Source organism: Podarcis vaucheri, assembly GCF_965113315.1.
Source record: "Podarcis vaucheri genome assembly, chromosome: 4".
In the NCBI taxonomy this organism is placed as follows: Eukaryota; Metazoa; Chordata; class Lepidosauria; order Squamata; family Lacertidae; genus Podarcis; species Podarcis vaucheri.
This window is the reverse complement of record NC_138762.1, coordinates 31201558-31216235: the sequence shown is the minus strand read 5'-3', so window position 1 is coordinate 31216235 and position 14678 is coordinate 31201558. Positions and strand designations below refer to the sequence as shown.

Sequence of the window (14678 nt, the reverse complement as noted above, 5' to 3'; positions counted from 1 at the left end):
GACCAACCTGGTATCTTAGTTCAAATGATTTTAGCAGCAGTGGGGTTTTGTGGGAAAGGGGAAGGCTGCTTGGAGGCAGTAGATAAGGAAATATCTAGCTATTTTAAATGAGTCCAAGTCTTCAGTATCAGATGAATTACATCTTAGGTTACTAGAATCCAGTGTCACACCATAGTGCTTTAAACAGTTGTGGCTTCCCCCAAAGGATTCTGAAAGCTGTAGTTTGTTAAGGGTTCTGATAATTGTTAGGCGACCCCTGTTCTTCTCACAGTTTTCAAAGTGCCTTAAGAATCAACTCCTCTCCCCAGGGAACTCTTAGAATAGTTTGTCACAGTAAGTAATATTTCCACTTTATTCTGTGCTAGGCCATCTTCAACTGGAACACTGTGTTCACTTTTGGGCACCACACTTTGAGAAGCACACAGACAAACTGGAAAGAAGTTCAGAGAAAGGTAATGAAGATGATCAGAGATATGGAAAACAAGTCCAATGAGGAACATTTAAAGGAACGGAGACATGATAACACTTTTTATTTCTCTGAAGGGCTGCCACATAGCAAGGTTAGAGCTAACAGGCTTAATTTAAAAGAGGGTAGATTTGGACTGGGCATTTGAAGACACTTTTTAATGATAACAGCAGTTGAACAATGGAACCAATGACCTCAAAGGTGTTGAGCTCACCGAGGCCTTCAAAGCACAGGTTGGTCCCCATGTCTGTGCCCTGCACCCTACCCCAATCCGCGCTGGAGGCTTGGGAGATCCCCCAGAACAGATTTAGGGGGTGCTTGGGTGAGGTGAAGTAGGCGAAATCCTTGTGCTGATAAAGCAATTTCCCTTCGCCAGGGAAATGGAGTTGCGAGCGGGACGCAAACCCGCCCCTTTTGCGAGGATATGGCTAGCCCCCGCATCATAGGGAGTCCCTGGCACGTCACACCCTAGGCTGACCAATCTGGTCGGCCAGGGGGCATGGTGTACTCCATTTAAGCAACCTGAGAGCGGGAAATCGCCACTGCCTGGTTCCCGCTCGCACAGTTCTTTCTTAGATCTACTTTGGACACAGCCCAATTCTTCCAATTCAAAGTCCTCATGAAAATCTGCAAGTCTACCAAATGCGGTTTTAGTGTGAAATGGAATGAGCCCACATATTTATTATAATCATTTGGCTAAAATAAAACAAGCACACCAGACAACACGGTGACTGTATACAGGAAAACATACAAGAGACCTCAGCGACAAATTTTTGAATTAAATTAAGCTTTGTTGTCTTAAAGTTGCTCTAAGTTCTAGAACTACGGCACAACAGATTCTTTCAGTGGTGAGATAAATAACTTTCAGAGATCTAGTGATATCCTGTATGATATCATGGTGTTTCTGAGGAAGTTAAAGTCCTGAAGCTTTGAGTCGATAAAACCATAGGTGACAAAGCCCAGGAAGCAGAATCTTCCCATTGTTAAGTTTGAAGACCCAGTTTAAATGGGTTGGGGAAATGCTACAACACTATTTCAGGCAGGAGACCTTCATCAATTTCACTGCTCAGAGATGAAAAATGTCATTAATAAAGAGGGGAAATGCAGACTAAAAAGGGAAAGAAAAACCAAAGTGAAAATTAAAAGTCACCTCTTTTATGACTACTAGTCCTCCAAAGAAAATACTGCATGCACAACTTCCCCCCAAGAGTTAGACAAAGTTGTTCCATCCCCCAATGTATTCTCTTTCATTCCTTCTCAGGAGGAAAGATTTGAAAAAGCAGACCGCTGGGAAGAAATACTACAGACTTCTAGGTTAGTGAAGGAACTCCCAGCATCGCTGGTGTATTCTGGGTAGGAAGAACTGGAAGAGATTATGTTCTTCAGCCTCTGAAGTGCAATGATTAATAGCAAAAGAAGAAATGCCAAGAGGCTGAGGAATATTGAGACATAGACATAGACGTTAGACATGTGTCCGGAAGATGAATCCATGGATGTCGAGAGAGAGGTGGGATACAGCTCCAGAAAAGTCCCATTTTCCATATTTGATATTAATCCAGAGGTAGGGTGGAGTTCCGACATTTTATTTGTGCGTGTTGTAAAATAAATGGAGGAGACCTAACATTCAAAGGCAACCTTCCAGAAGAAAGCTGGCATCTTGAGCTACCCAGTGATGGCTGTTATCCTTCACTTCTTAGGTCAGAATAAATCTGGATGGTGTTATCCTTTGTTGCTGTAAGAAAGAAAAGGGGGAGAGGAAAAATTAGACTATAGTACTTAAAAGTTCATTTCTTATTTGATGCAATGCTAGAATGTTGAGCAAGCGATTAACTTCAAATTCATGTTTTGGTTCTTCTTAGAGGCAAGTGGTAACAGAAAGCTTGGCATGTAAGATTTTAAATGTATACTTTCTACTTAAGTGCTGCTAGTAATCTCCTAAATACAGAAATCTGGGCATTGCAGACTTTGGTATCTCTTGAAACCAACCCATCAACTAGTCTTTTGCTGAACTCAGAACTGTTTTGTACCAGTTTAGGTTTTTTGTGTGGTTAGGTCTTCCATAACTATATCATTGTATCCAACACTGTCCATGTGTGAGTGGAACGGACTTCTGATTGCACAGTGGGATTTTTACTGGGGTCTTTCTGAAGCATATTTTGGGGACATATGGGGAACTGCAAGGGGGTGGAGGAGGAGATGAAGCCCCATTGCACTAGCAGAAGTCTGTTTGGAATCCACTCCAATTCTGGAGCCTCAGAAACTGACCCTGAAAAACATGGAGGGTGGGATAAAATGAAACGAGGTTAAAAGAATCTGGTGATTCCATAAATATGTGCCAACATTACTACCGATAATACTCTACTTTGATATTTTCATTTATCACTCTTTATTTCTTGTTGGTTCCTCTAACACTGGGGTGGCTAACCTTTGGCCCTCCAGCAGTTCTTGGACTAGAACTCCTGCCATTCCAGACTATGGGTCATTCTGGCTGTGACTCATGGGAGCTGGAGCTCAGAAGGAGCCAGAGGGCCACAGGTTAGCTGCCACTGCTCTGACCTAATTAAGAAGCTTCTTCCTCAAGATGCCAGCAGCTCTTCTGTCTGTGAGAAAACCCAGAAGAGATGAATGATCTTCAAGACATGCAAACAAGTCTCTCCAAGCACCATTTCTCTTCTGACGGATTAAAAGATGCCTCAGCACACAATTTCTAAGAGAGCGAAATAATTTGCCACTAGATCTCTGCAAAAGCGTGCATAAAATAACCGCTATATTGCAATAGTAATCTAAAGGTAAGGGTTTTGATATCTTTAAAACTTGAGCTACGGTAAATAATTTATACCCAATTTGATTTCATTTCTCTGTTGCCTTGTCTATGCGCCTTATAAATGCCTAGTTTAGCAGAAAAGGAAGCAATGGCATCAAATTTCTCATTTGTATTGTAGACATATTATCCTAAGCTTAATAGTATGGTTTTAATGAATGTAAATGCCCAAATCCAGGTCTAGCTGCACATTGCACAATATGAATTGCCTTAGACTGTGTGTCGGGCTATATATTTGAATGTGCATCTCATTAAAGCAAGGGAGTGTGAGTTGGTTTGGATGTGAAAGCCAGCTTATGTGCTGTCAGAAACTGCTGGCCACTGCCCCATGTGACGAGCCGTAACTCTAGAAGTCATTGACCTCCAATAAACCTGTATGTGAAAAGATTCAGGACGGATAAAAGAAAGTCATTTTTCCCACACAGAGCATAGTTAAACTATGGAACTTGCTCCACAAGAAGCAGTGGTGGCCACCAACTTGGATGGCTTTAAAATAGAATTGGACAAATTCATGGAGAAGTCTACTAAAAGCTACTAGCTATGATGGTTATAGGGACGTGGGTGGCGCTGTGGTCTAAACCACAGAGCCTAGGGCTTGCCAATCGGAAGGTCGGCAGTTCAAATCTCCGCGATGGGGTGAGCTCCCATTGTTTGGTCCCTTCTCCTGCAGAATCTAGCAGTTCGAAAGCACATCAAGTGCAAGTAGATAAATAGGTACCACTCCGGCGGGAAGGTAAACGGCGTTTCCATCCACTGCTCTGGTTTGCCAGAAGTGGCTTAGTCATGCTGGCCACATGACCCAGAAGCTGTCTGTGGACTAACGCCAGCTCCCTCGGCCTATAGCGCAATCCCAGAGTCGTCTGAGACTGGACCTAACTGTCAGTGGTACCTTTACCTTTATTATGGCTATGTTCTGTCTCCACAACCAGAGACAATAATGTTTTTGAATACCAGTTGGTGAAAACCACAAGGCAGAGGAGTTCTCTTTGCTTGGGGCCCGCTTGCTGGTTTCCCACAGGCCTCTGGTTGGCGCTGTTGACTCCAGCCAGGTCATTAGAGTGCCTCCTACCTTTGGCTCATGTGATTGTTATCTTGCCTCCAAGCAAGCTAGACCCCAGGCCTGTTACTGGCTTTGTAATTATCCACTCAACTGCTGAAACAAATAGTATAAATGGTCATACAATTGGTACAATGATCTGTGCGGCTTGCATTGATTAAAAAAAATATGTACAACACCAGTGTCCAATCAACAAATGGCAAGATGACTGCGATCAGATCCTTGGAAGCAAATTAATTGTGTACTGTATTAACGGGATAAATCATGCATGGCGATATAACAAAAACAAGGGATCTGAGAGTTGAACAGATGGAAGATGTGTGTGCATGCATGTTCACGAAAGATGCTCCTCACTTGGGGAGCCATTTGGCATGGGAATGGCCCTGCTACGGTATCCAATTCCTACTTTCCTTCTCTTTTTTTAATTTGTCTCCTCTTTTGTCTTTTGAGTAAAAATCTTCACAGCTCATTATATATCCACTTTATAGTAAATCGTTAAAATCATTCCCTGAACACCTGTCTATTTATTTAAAAAGAGTGGAGCAAATGGCTTCAAAACAATGCAGATGAGTCCATTCTTAGCAGAACTGGAGAGGGCGAACGGCATTTAAGAGTCAGTCTCAGAAGAGTTCAGATGTAAGCTACTGATAGGATCACATCAATTTCAGCTCTACATACTGCAGTAAATTGAGTGTTCTTTCAGATAACCTTGATTGCATAGTGTTATAAATTCCCTTACATTTTTATTGCCTGTGGTTCTTCTCTGTGTAAATCTTGATTCTATTACTCTATTTTATCTGCCAACCTCTATGAAAATGCAGCTGCAGAGGCTTCATTTGCAGTTCTTGGGCTTGACAGATTAGACCAAAGGCAGAGAAGCAAAGAACTTGGGACCCACAGACTTGAGGGAGCGCCATCCTGACATCAACTTGTTGGGTATTAAGATCTTCAGAAGGGGTTCTTCTAAATGTTCTGCTACCAGAAATGGTATGGTTAGCAGGAATGCACATATGGGACTACTTAGTGGGGTCCCTCCATTTGTGGAATACCTTCTCTTTGGAGATAAAAGTCAGCATCAAGAGTTTATTCATTGTGGTGCCAACTTAAAATGTATATGTTCCCCCAGGCTTTTATGTGAGACAAGTCTACACAATCTTTACTCTTTGAATTTTTAATTACTTTTAATTGCTCTAGTCTTTCTTTATGATGTAAACAGTCCTAAGATCAGCAATGATAAATGATGGGACAGATATTTTTAAAACAATATCTGTTAGTGGAAGGGCTGTAGCTCAGTGATGGAGCATGAGCTTTCTGTGAAGAATGCCCTAGGTTCAATACCCAGTAGATGGTATTCTATTCTGAGCAAAACTTAGTTGACCTATGGAAATTACTGGACCTAAGTTATGTTTCATTAATTTCAGTGCGTCTAGTTTGAGTAAACCTTAGCTCAATATCACCCAGGTTGGGTAGACAGCACTGAGCTGAATGGACCAATGTTCCAACTCAGATAAAGGCATAATTCTTGTTGCTGACAAAACAACAACAATTTGGGACCATTCCAGACAAGTTTTTCATGCAACGGATGTGCTACAGTGCACCAGAATTGAGACCTCAGATGAGGAGAACCCCATTATCACCCCTACAGATTTGGGGACCCCAGTTCATCCCAAGTGGCCCCATCAATCAGCTTTAAAGGCTTCCCACATCGTCCTCAGTTACAGAGGTGGCATTGGTTTCAGGTCAAGGCCCAGACCAGAAGGGTCAGTGGACATCTGGCAGCTCAAAGTTTCTCTCCCTTGAGGAAGGACTAGGGCAATAAGGATGGTTATAAAGCTGCTCAGTTGGTGCTTGCTAGCTGCTAATACAACAACTCAGATGGCTTAGTTCCAAGAACCAAATCCAATGTGAGTTTTTAGCAGGACAACTCTTTAGCTGCTTTTTGAAACCGTGCTCACTAACCTGCCAGACTTGGTTTGAGTTGAGAATCTGAGGCAAAATAAGGCAAGACCATTGCAATTAGTAATTGTGCTAATGGCTTACAAAAAAATTAAGAGCAGGCATGGGGAGTCTAGTATGCATCAGGACACTGGTGGTGTGCACTTTTAACTCTTTTGCTCTGCTCTGATCCAGACCACTCCCCACACCTGCTACAGTTGTACCTTGGATCATGAATGCCTTGTGAGTCAAAACATTTTAGCTCCCGAACGCTGCAAACCTGGAAATGAGTGTTCTGGTTTGCGAACGTTCTTTGGAACCCGAATGTCCGACCAGACTTCCATGGCTCCTGCAGCCAGTTGGAAGCCGCACCTTGGTTTCCGAACATTTTGGAAGTCGAACGGACTTCCGGAACGGATTTCGTTCGACTTCCGAGGTACGACTGTATTTGCATTGGGAGAAAGTATCCTATTTATGCTAGTGGAACTTGTCTTCCAGTGCAAAGAGGCATAAGGGGCAGAGAGAGATTAGGACCCCTACGGAAGGCAAAAGATTTAAGACTACTGCTCCCTCCCGTTTCTGATCTAGACTTTGATGTTTTTTTAACAGCCAGCCACACAATACAATCATTCATGCTAATTGCACGAATGGTGTCTTATCTTGTTTGGCTCTCAGCCACACAGTGGTGGCGGAAGGCAATTAATTATATTAATTCCATTTATTAGGCACTCGCTGCCTAAGTATTCTCCGATAAACTTACAAAGTTTGAAGAGCAGAACATGCAGAACATAAAATCAGAAGAATGCTTTGCAGAAAAAGCCATACAATAGCCACAGAACAGACCCAATAAAAGAGCAGCAAACTGGAGCAACCAAAAAGCCTATCAATACACAGCAAAATCACAATTCATGGATGCAAGGCTGCTTGGCTTGGTGGCTCACAATCTGGGTATGCCGGCTTTACACACTAGCTTATAGTTTCTTTCTTAAATTGCTGGGGTACTATAACCGAGAGCAGGCAGTCTAATGTTGCTGGAAATCTGTGCACTCTCTATGTGCACAAAGAGTGCCAGATGGCCCTGGCTGAACAGGAAGCTGTCTGAACTACAGCCACAGCAGCCATACTCTTGCCAAACAATTCACTTTTGAGGTTTGGTGCAACTAATGGCGCAAATCTAACCACAACGTCGGAACAACTTTCTCAGGCATGACTAAAATGTTTACATCAAGTGCCAGCTAATTAAAACTAGACATGATATCTTCAGTGACTGAGTTTGGGAATTTGGAAGAGACCCTGGACTGAAAATCAAGAGATTCAGTAGACATCTGACAAATTAACCAGTTGTGCTAGATTTATTCTAGAGCGGAAGTGGAAGGTTCTGCTTGTCCCTTGGCTAATTGCGGCAAAAGTGCAAGCTCCTTGGGGGCCCAACTTTGGGTCTCTCCCTGTTTTGGTGATATGATTGGCAGATGACCAAACCGTTTTATTTTGCCGTGACATTATATGGAATGACCTGCAGAGCAAGGCAGACCTTTGACTCATAGCACTTTCCTCTATCATTGGTGGAACAGGTGTCCTCAAAGGCACTCCTGGCCTTTCGCCAGGTATGTCACCTACAGCCATTCTTGGATTGGGACAGCTAGACCACTGTTGTTCATGTATCGGTAACCTCACAGCTGTGTCACTGCAATGCGCTATCTGTGGGGCTACTCTCGGAATTGATCTGGAGGCTGTGGCCTGTACCGAACAAGGCAGATTGGTTGCTTGTGGGGAAAACTATTGCCAGCACATAACACTTTGCTTGCATGATTTGAACCGGCATCCAATTTGCTACTGGACAAAGTTCAAGGTGTTGCTACTAACATTTAAGTCCTGTACAGCTCGGGACCAGGTTACTTTAGAGGTCACCTTATCCCAAATATGCCCAGTAGATGCCTGAGCTCTGTAGGAGAGCTACTCTTGCAAGTTCCAAAGATCTCAGAAGCCTGCAGCAACTCAGAGCAGGGCTTTTAGTGTTTCTGCCCTTGTTCTGTGGAATAACATTCCTGTCGAGATACATACAGCAGGCACTCACTATCTGCATTTTTCAGAAACAGTTGAAGATGATTTTGTTTTGAACAAAAGTATCCCACAAGTATCCACTTCAAATCTTGCTTTAAATGTATTTGTGTCTAAACATTGGTTTAGAATGTGATTAATAACATTAACTGTAATAGTAATATGGTCTTCTAGACACACACACACAAAACAATTTATTTGTTGATTTATTTATTATTATTTATTAAATATGTATACTGCCCTTCATCCGCAGATCCAGTGGCGGTTCACAACATAAAAACCACAAGGTACATAATAAAAAATAAGAACAAACCAGCAATCCCCTGCTCTCACAAACACGTTTAAAAGGGTTTTGAATGTTAATCAGCCAAAGGCCTGGTTGAAGAGGAACGTTTTCACTGGGCACACCTTCTTGGGGAGAGCATTCCACAAATGGGGAGCCACCACAGACAAGGCCCGTTCTGGATACATAAAGCAAGAAGTAGATCTGCTTTCAGAAAGATTCTTTCCGTGAGAAAGACAAGAATCTGGCAGAATCTCTGGATGTTTCTATTTCCCATTCTTTAAGCATACTTTGATTGAGTAGATAACCAATTCTCCAGGGCTGCATTTGAATCTCTTATTATGTTGCTTTTTTCTTATTCTAACTCTGAACCACTCAACCTTGAAATCAGCCAGAATGTAATAAAGGAAGCTATCGAATGCAACAAAACTACTGCAGAATACAGTACACCATTAATACCAAAATGTATTGATAATTATATTTATCACACTGGTATTCGGTGCCAAAACAAGATAACGGAAGCCAGCCACACCCTGTCTTTTATCATTCCAAGTTGTTGACACATTAAAATTTAATCACGGAAACAAGATGTCCTACAATGGAAAGTTGTACACATGCATGTGAGGTTTGAAGCTCGCACACAATCTTCGTCCCAGATGCCAGAGGACAAGCATCCCCTCCTCTCCATCGATCCTACTTCTGTCTGTGAAAACAAAATCTCTGGAGAGGCTGAATGTGTGGCATTGTCTTCAAATGAGACAAATATAAATGATTCCACTTCTGTTCCAATCCTCTCCCATTGCCCTAGGAGCTCCTTTAACAGACACTTCTCACATGCTGCACAGCATTTGATTATTCCTTCCCAAAATTGCATGCAGTGCAGCGGTCCTCAATCACAGCTGAGACAACAATGCCTACAGAATCCTCCAGCGAAAAAAGCACACTGGCCCTGGAATGCAAATAAAAGTCGGGGAGGAAGCGAGGGAGCAAAAGGAAAAAGTAACAGCATCACTCGGCATAAAACTGTTAATATATTCCAGTTGAAGAGCGTCGGATATAGCATGCTTTCAGAATTTCACTACGAGCAGCTACTAGATCAGGGCATTATATATAGAGAGGCAGCCCATGTTTCTCTCCTTATACCCTCAGCAGAGAACTGCAGCTAATCACAGCCCGCCCCCCGCCCTAATAACCTAAATTGTTTGAAGATGTTCTGTATGCTGAATACAACCCATTCAGTGCAAATGTGACAAGGCTGTCCCATTAGCACAAAGAATTTCACCTGTACAATGGGACTTCCTCTCATTTTCTCTACACATTCCTGCACCGCCCGAAATCTGCTCCAAAGGGTAAGGGGAACTATAGGAACAGTTTCAAGAAAGGAAGTCCCATTGGACAAGCAGAAGTCCCTGAGTGAACAGAATGGGCTTCACTGGATGCAACCCTACTTTTTTTTTTAGGTGTATACAAAAACTGTATTTGGCATACGGTACAACAGAAATGGGGATCCTGTGGTCCTCCAGATGTTGTTGGTCTGCAGCTCCCATCATCTGTGACATGCAACAACCACATTCCAGCAAGAGCTTGCAGAGGTGGAAACGTAACCAATCGAGCCTTTAGTACAAGCTGAAGGATGAGAGCATAATGGCAGAGAGTGAGCAGCTGGAGCATGAGATGGAGAGGATGTTGACTGATGGTCAAACCAGGCACTATGAGAACAAAGAAAGGGCAGAGGCCACCGATTCCATCTCTCTCCCCAGTTCTCTGGCAGGTCTACTAGGCTGGCTATTATTGCTGAGTTGTAGCAGAACTGTTGGGTTCCGCTACAACTCAGAAGAGTGATTGGGTGTGTCTTGCTGCAAATTTGCTAGGCACCTGCCCACAGATCTATTCAAGGATACCATCACCTTTGTTGTTTTACATTGCTACTGTTTGTGGGGACCGGTGGTGGTACTTCTCACTGAGAATGTGGAGCCCCCAGGGCGACGGTGTACAGTTTATCCAAATCTCTTGGGTAGGGGGGGTCTGCAGCTCTAATGGGAGAAGGGCTATTGCCCATGGACACACACATCTATGTGCCAGAGTGTGGGACACCTGGTGCTTCTTTTAATTAATCTTTTTTTGCAGGCATTTCTATTGGATCAAGGTCCTACCCCCTGCAATGCTGGAATCTCAACATGCGGTCCCCCATCCAAATTTGAAACCATACCGGGGCCTGCTTAGCTTTGCAAATGTGCTGGCAGTTTTATTGCTTTATCACTAGGACACAATCCTTATGATCACAAATGCAAATAGCACTGTGACATCTGCTTCACAAATTCTCTTCTCTTTGTTCTTGGGATTAGCTAAAAACTGAACATCAGAAAATTAAATCAGTGCTCTCTGCATACTGCTGTCTAAAACATGGCCTCTGGGTGGAATTCCATTCAAACATGCTAGACTTTTAAAAAATACCTGCAGATCACTCTTTCTTTCTTTCAGGGGAAGTTGCAATTTCCAGTGCTCAGTGGTCAAGAAGACCAAAGGCTGTTTTGAAATTGCAGCAGGACAATATTTTTTTTAAATAGTGAAAACAATTTTGCAACTTCAGTAGTGGACTAAGCCGGTACTGGCTTTATTTCTGAAATGGAAAGAGTATTTTGATCAACTTTTAAAAGTTTGCTTTTGTCAGTTCCAGCTCTTTCTCAAGCCTACATTTTGAGGCTGGAAACAAGAATAACTTGTTTCAGATGTAAAATCCAAAGGCTGCGCATTAATTATTGGCTTAGGTTTGCCAGAATGGAGGATTTTAACTGAGCAGGTTTTAAGGAAATGGCCAGTTTGGACCCAAAATATAAACCCAGTAAATCTACACTGGAGAAGCAGAGTTATTTTTACTACAACAGAAAAAATAGGGTTTTTTTCAGTGCAGTGCGAATAGCAGAGACAATTTCATTCTCTAGGGCTGAAGTCAAACTTTCTCAAAGTTCATTACAACTTGCAGAATTTAATTAGTGCCCCCCACTTACCATGGCCCTATGTACACACTAATATATCTCAATAGCAATTTGAGCATAAATGAGAAATATTTTTAATGGCAGAGTGTGGAAAACCTAATAAATAATTTTGAGTAAACTGTATTTAGTTGTAAATATTGCTTGACAGTTATTTAAATAAGGGATAGATGCTGATCTGTAAATTGACTTTTTTAAAATTATTCAGAAAAAGCAAAACTGAGTGTAATGGCCAGTAGAACACAAAAAACCTTTCATATTAAGCAAAGCATGACATTGGCTTTCAAAAGAGCAATTGGGAAAATTTAAATAAAACAAAAACAACCACTTCAGGTAGCCAAAGATGTTTTCACATCTCACTTTCCTTAGTTACACAAACGCTGACCAGAAATATTTATTTAGGATGACCAAGTGAGAAGCAAAACAAACAACTTAAAAAAAACCTTATTTTAAAGTCTGTCAAATATTCTGCTTCAGAAGTCTTATCCAGCCATTTATTGTGATTAGAGGACAACTGCAAATAAAAGCCAATGGTTATTATCTCCCCCAACCCCATATTCTATTCTGCTTCCATCCATATGAAACCTTCTCTGTCACCTCATAAAATATTAGCAATGAAGCCAGCCTGAGAAGGAGTTCACACATCCATGTCCAAGACTTGATGACTGCAGTGTCAAGTTGTAGCGCATGTGACATGCATGTCAGCGAGACAACCTTCACAGGTCACACTTCAAATATGGAGGCAATTCGCACATCTGGCTGCAAGTCACTAGATTATGCACACCCATCTGTTCTGCAGCCCTTAAGGGTCCATAATTCTAGAAACATTTACTGGAGAATAAGGTCACACAGATCACAGTGGGCCTTACTTCCAAAGAAACATCTGTAAAATTCTGCTGTAAATTGATCAGCAACAGATCCCTTTACTATTTAAAGACAACATTGCTTCTTCTCCCACTCCCTCAATGGAAATACCTTTGGAAAACCATCCCTGGGTTAATCTGAATGGATGAGAACCTCCTATAAATCTCCAGATTGCATTTTGAAATAGATATATTTAGATGCACTGCCCAATCTTTTTCTCCAGTGTGGTAGATAATTCGTTTTGCAGGAGGCTATTCATGCTGTGCAAATCAGATATTTCCCTCTTCCTATCACCCGCTTTGTGTGTGTCTGCAACAGTGTGCAGGTGTGAGGGGGAGAGAAGAGCATTTTTGCAAAACTCTCTAATCTGGAGATGATGCAGAATGGGCACAAAAATACCTGCCGGAAACTCTTTGCCCTCTAAACACCAGCCAGAGGGCAAATTGTATGTAACACTGAAGAGCTTTGCTCCTCTGTAGCACAGGTTGGTTTTCCACCGACAGGTGATGTTCCTGCAACCTGGGTTAATAAATGAATGGGGATGGCGGGTGTTTTGGGGGGCAGGCAGTTAAGAGAGTCACAGAGGCTGCAATCCTAGACACGCTTTCTTGAGAGCAAGTCTTGCCGAACTCAGTGGCACTTACTTCTGAGTAGGCATGCCTAGGGTTGCCCTGTAAAACTTAAAGAGATCCAAACCGTTCCACCAGGCAAGAAAACCGTCCCCTAAAAAAAAAAAGCGAGAAAGAAACTAATCTAATTCCTTCGCTCCCCCTCCCACAGGTCCCCTTTTTTTGAAGCAAACTAAAAGACCGGTTTCTGTACCTAAAGGCTGCGTTCTTTTGTATGTTTACTCGGGAGTAAGCCACGTGGAAGGCTTTCCTAGCAAACCGACCCAGAACCGGGTTGCTCGGCTGCAATCCTGGACTACTACTTCCTTGGAAACAGGCAAGTTCTAGCGAGGCTTCTTTCCGAGGCAAATTGCTTCGGATCCGGGGGGGGGGGGATCGCCTCGTCCTTTTGCGTTCGGCGGAGGGACGCTGCGGAAATGCCAGGCTGTCCCGGGAGATCTCCGGGACGGGAAGGCTGCTCCGATGGCAGGACTTTAAACGACACCATTCAAAAGCCTCTCTGAGCAGAACAAGGTGGGGAAAATCTGGAGCCGAGGAGGGTTAGGGAGGGCGCGCGTGCAATCCAGAAAGGGAGACCGCGGAGGGGACGCCGGTTCACTGACCTGCGCGGGCGGGATCCCGTCTGGCTTTCTCCGGAGGAACGAGGCTGCGAAGCGCCGGGCAGCCGGAGCGACACCGAATCACCGCCCGCCTCGCTCTACAAGCCACCCGGCCAAGCACTGCGCTCCGCCGAAGAAGCGGCTGGCAAGAGCCCGAGGGGCGTGGCTGCTGCTGGCCCGCCCCTGGGAGGGGAGAGGCCCCCGCCGCCCAATCAGCAGCCGGCTCTCGCCCTATTTAGAATAAAGACTCCCCATCGAATTCCTTCACCTTTGGCCGCAGTCGCTTCCCTTCGCATATTCTAGAGCGGGTGGGGTGGAGGCTCCCTGCGCATAGATATGTGAGATGCGAAGGCTCTGCTTTCCATTTCCTTCCAGACACGTGTTTGTTTTTTTAAAGACCCCTCCCCACTTTCCCGTTTAGCAGATACATAATTCACTTTTGAGTTATGGTGCTGGAGGAGACTCTTGAGAGTCCCATGGACTGCAAGAAGATCAAACCTCTCCATTCTGAAGGAAATCAGCCCTGAGCGCTCACTGGAAGGACAGATCGTGAAGCTGAGGCTCCAATACTTTGGCCACCTCATGAGAAGAGAAGACTCCCTGGAAAAGACCCTGATGTTGGGAAATATGGAGGGCACAAGGAGAAGGGGACGACAGAGAATGAGATGGTTGGATGGTGTTCTTGAAGCTACCAGCATGAGTTTGATCAAACTGCGGGAGACAGTGGAGGACAGAAGTGCCTGGCGTGCTCTGGTCCATGGGGTCACGAAGAGTCGGACACGACTAAACGACTAAACAACAACAAATTCACCTGGCCTGCTGAAAACAGGCAGGACCGTCCCGGCCATGAGGCAGACAAGAGCAGCTGCCTCAGGCAGCCAGAATCCAAGGGCAGCTGCTATGAGTGCCCCTACTGAAGGGAGAAGCTGTGGCAGCAACGCAGGATTTAGGGCAGTGCTAGGGGTTCCCGGCT

At 43.8% G+C, this 14678-nt stretch overlaps 1 protein-coding gene across 2 annotated transcripts; it reads right to left on the bottom strand.

Annotated features, from left to right (window-relative positions):
- Positions 1–501: 501 nt before the first annotated feature.
- Positions 502–13832, bottom strand: SERTM1 (serine rich and transmembrane domain containing 1). Of its 2 annotated transcripts, none has more exons than XM_082220474.1 (2): positions 13709–13832; positions 502–2198 (listed from the first exon to the last, which is right to left on the bottom strand). In XM_082220474.1, the coding sequence occupies exon 2, from the start codon at positions 2045–2047 to the stop codon at positions 1724–1726; it is 324 nt and encodes a 107-aa protein (XP_082076600.1). In that variant the 5' UTR covers positions 2048–2198; positions 13709–13832; the 3' UTR covers positions 502–1723. The 2 variants fall into 2 exon arrangements, with proteins under 2 accessions (XP_082076600.1, XP_082076601.1); XM_082220475.1 differs by lacking the exon at positions 13709–13832 and adding an exon at positions 2601–3229.
- Between the last annotated feature and the right edge of the window lie 846 nt (positions 13833–14678).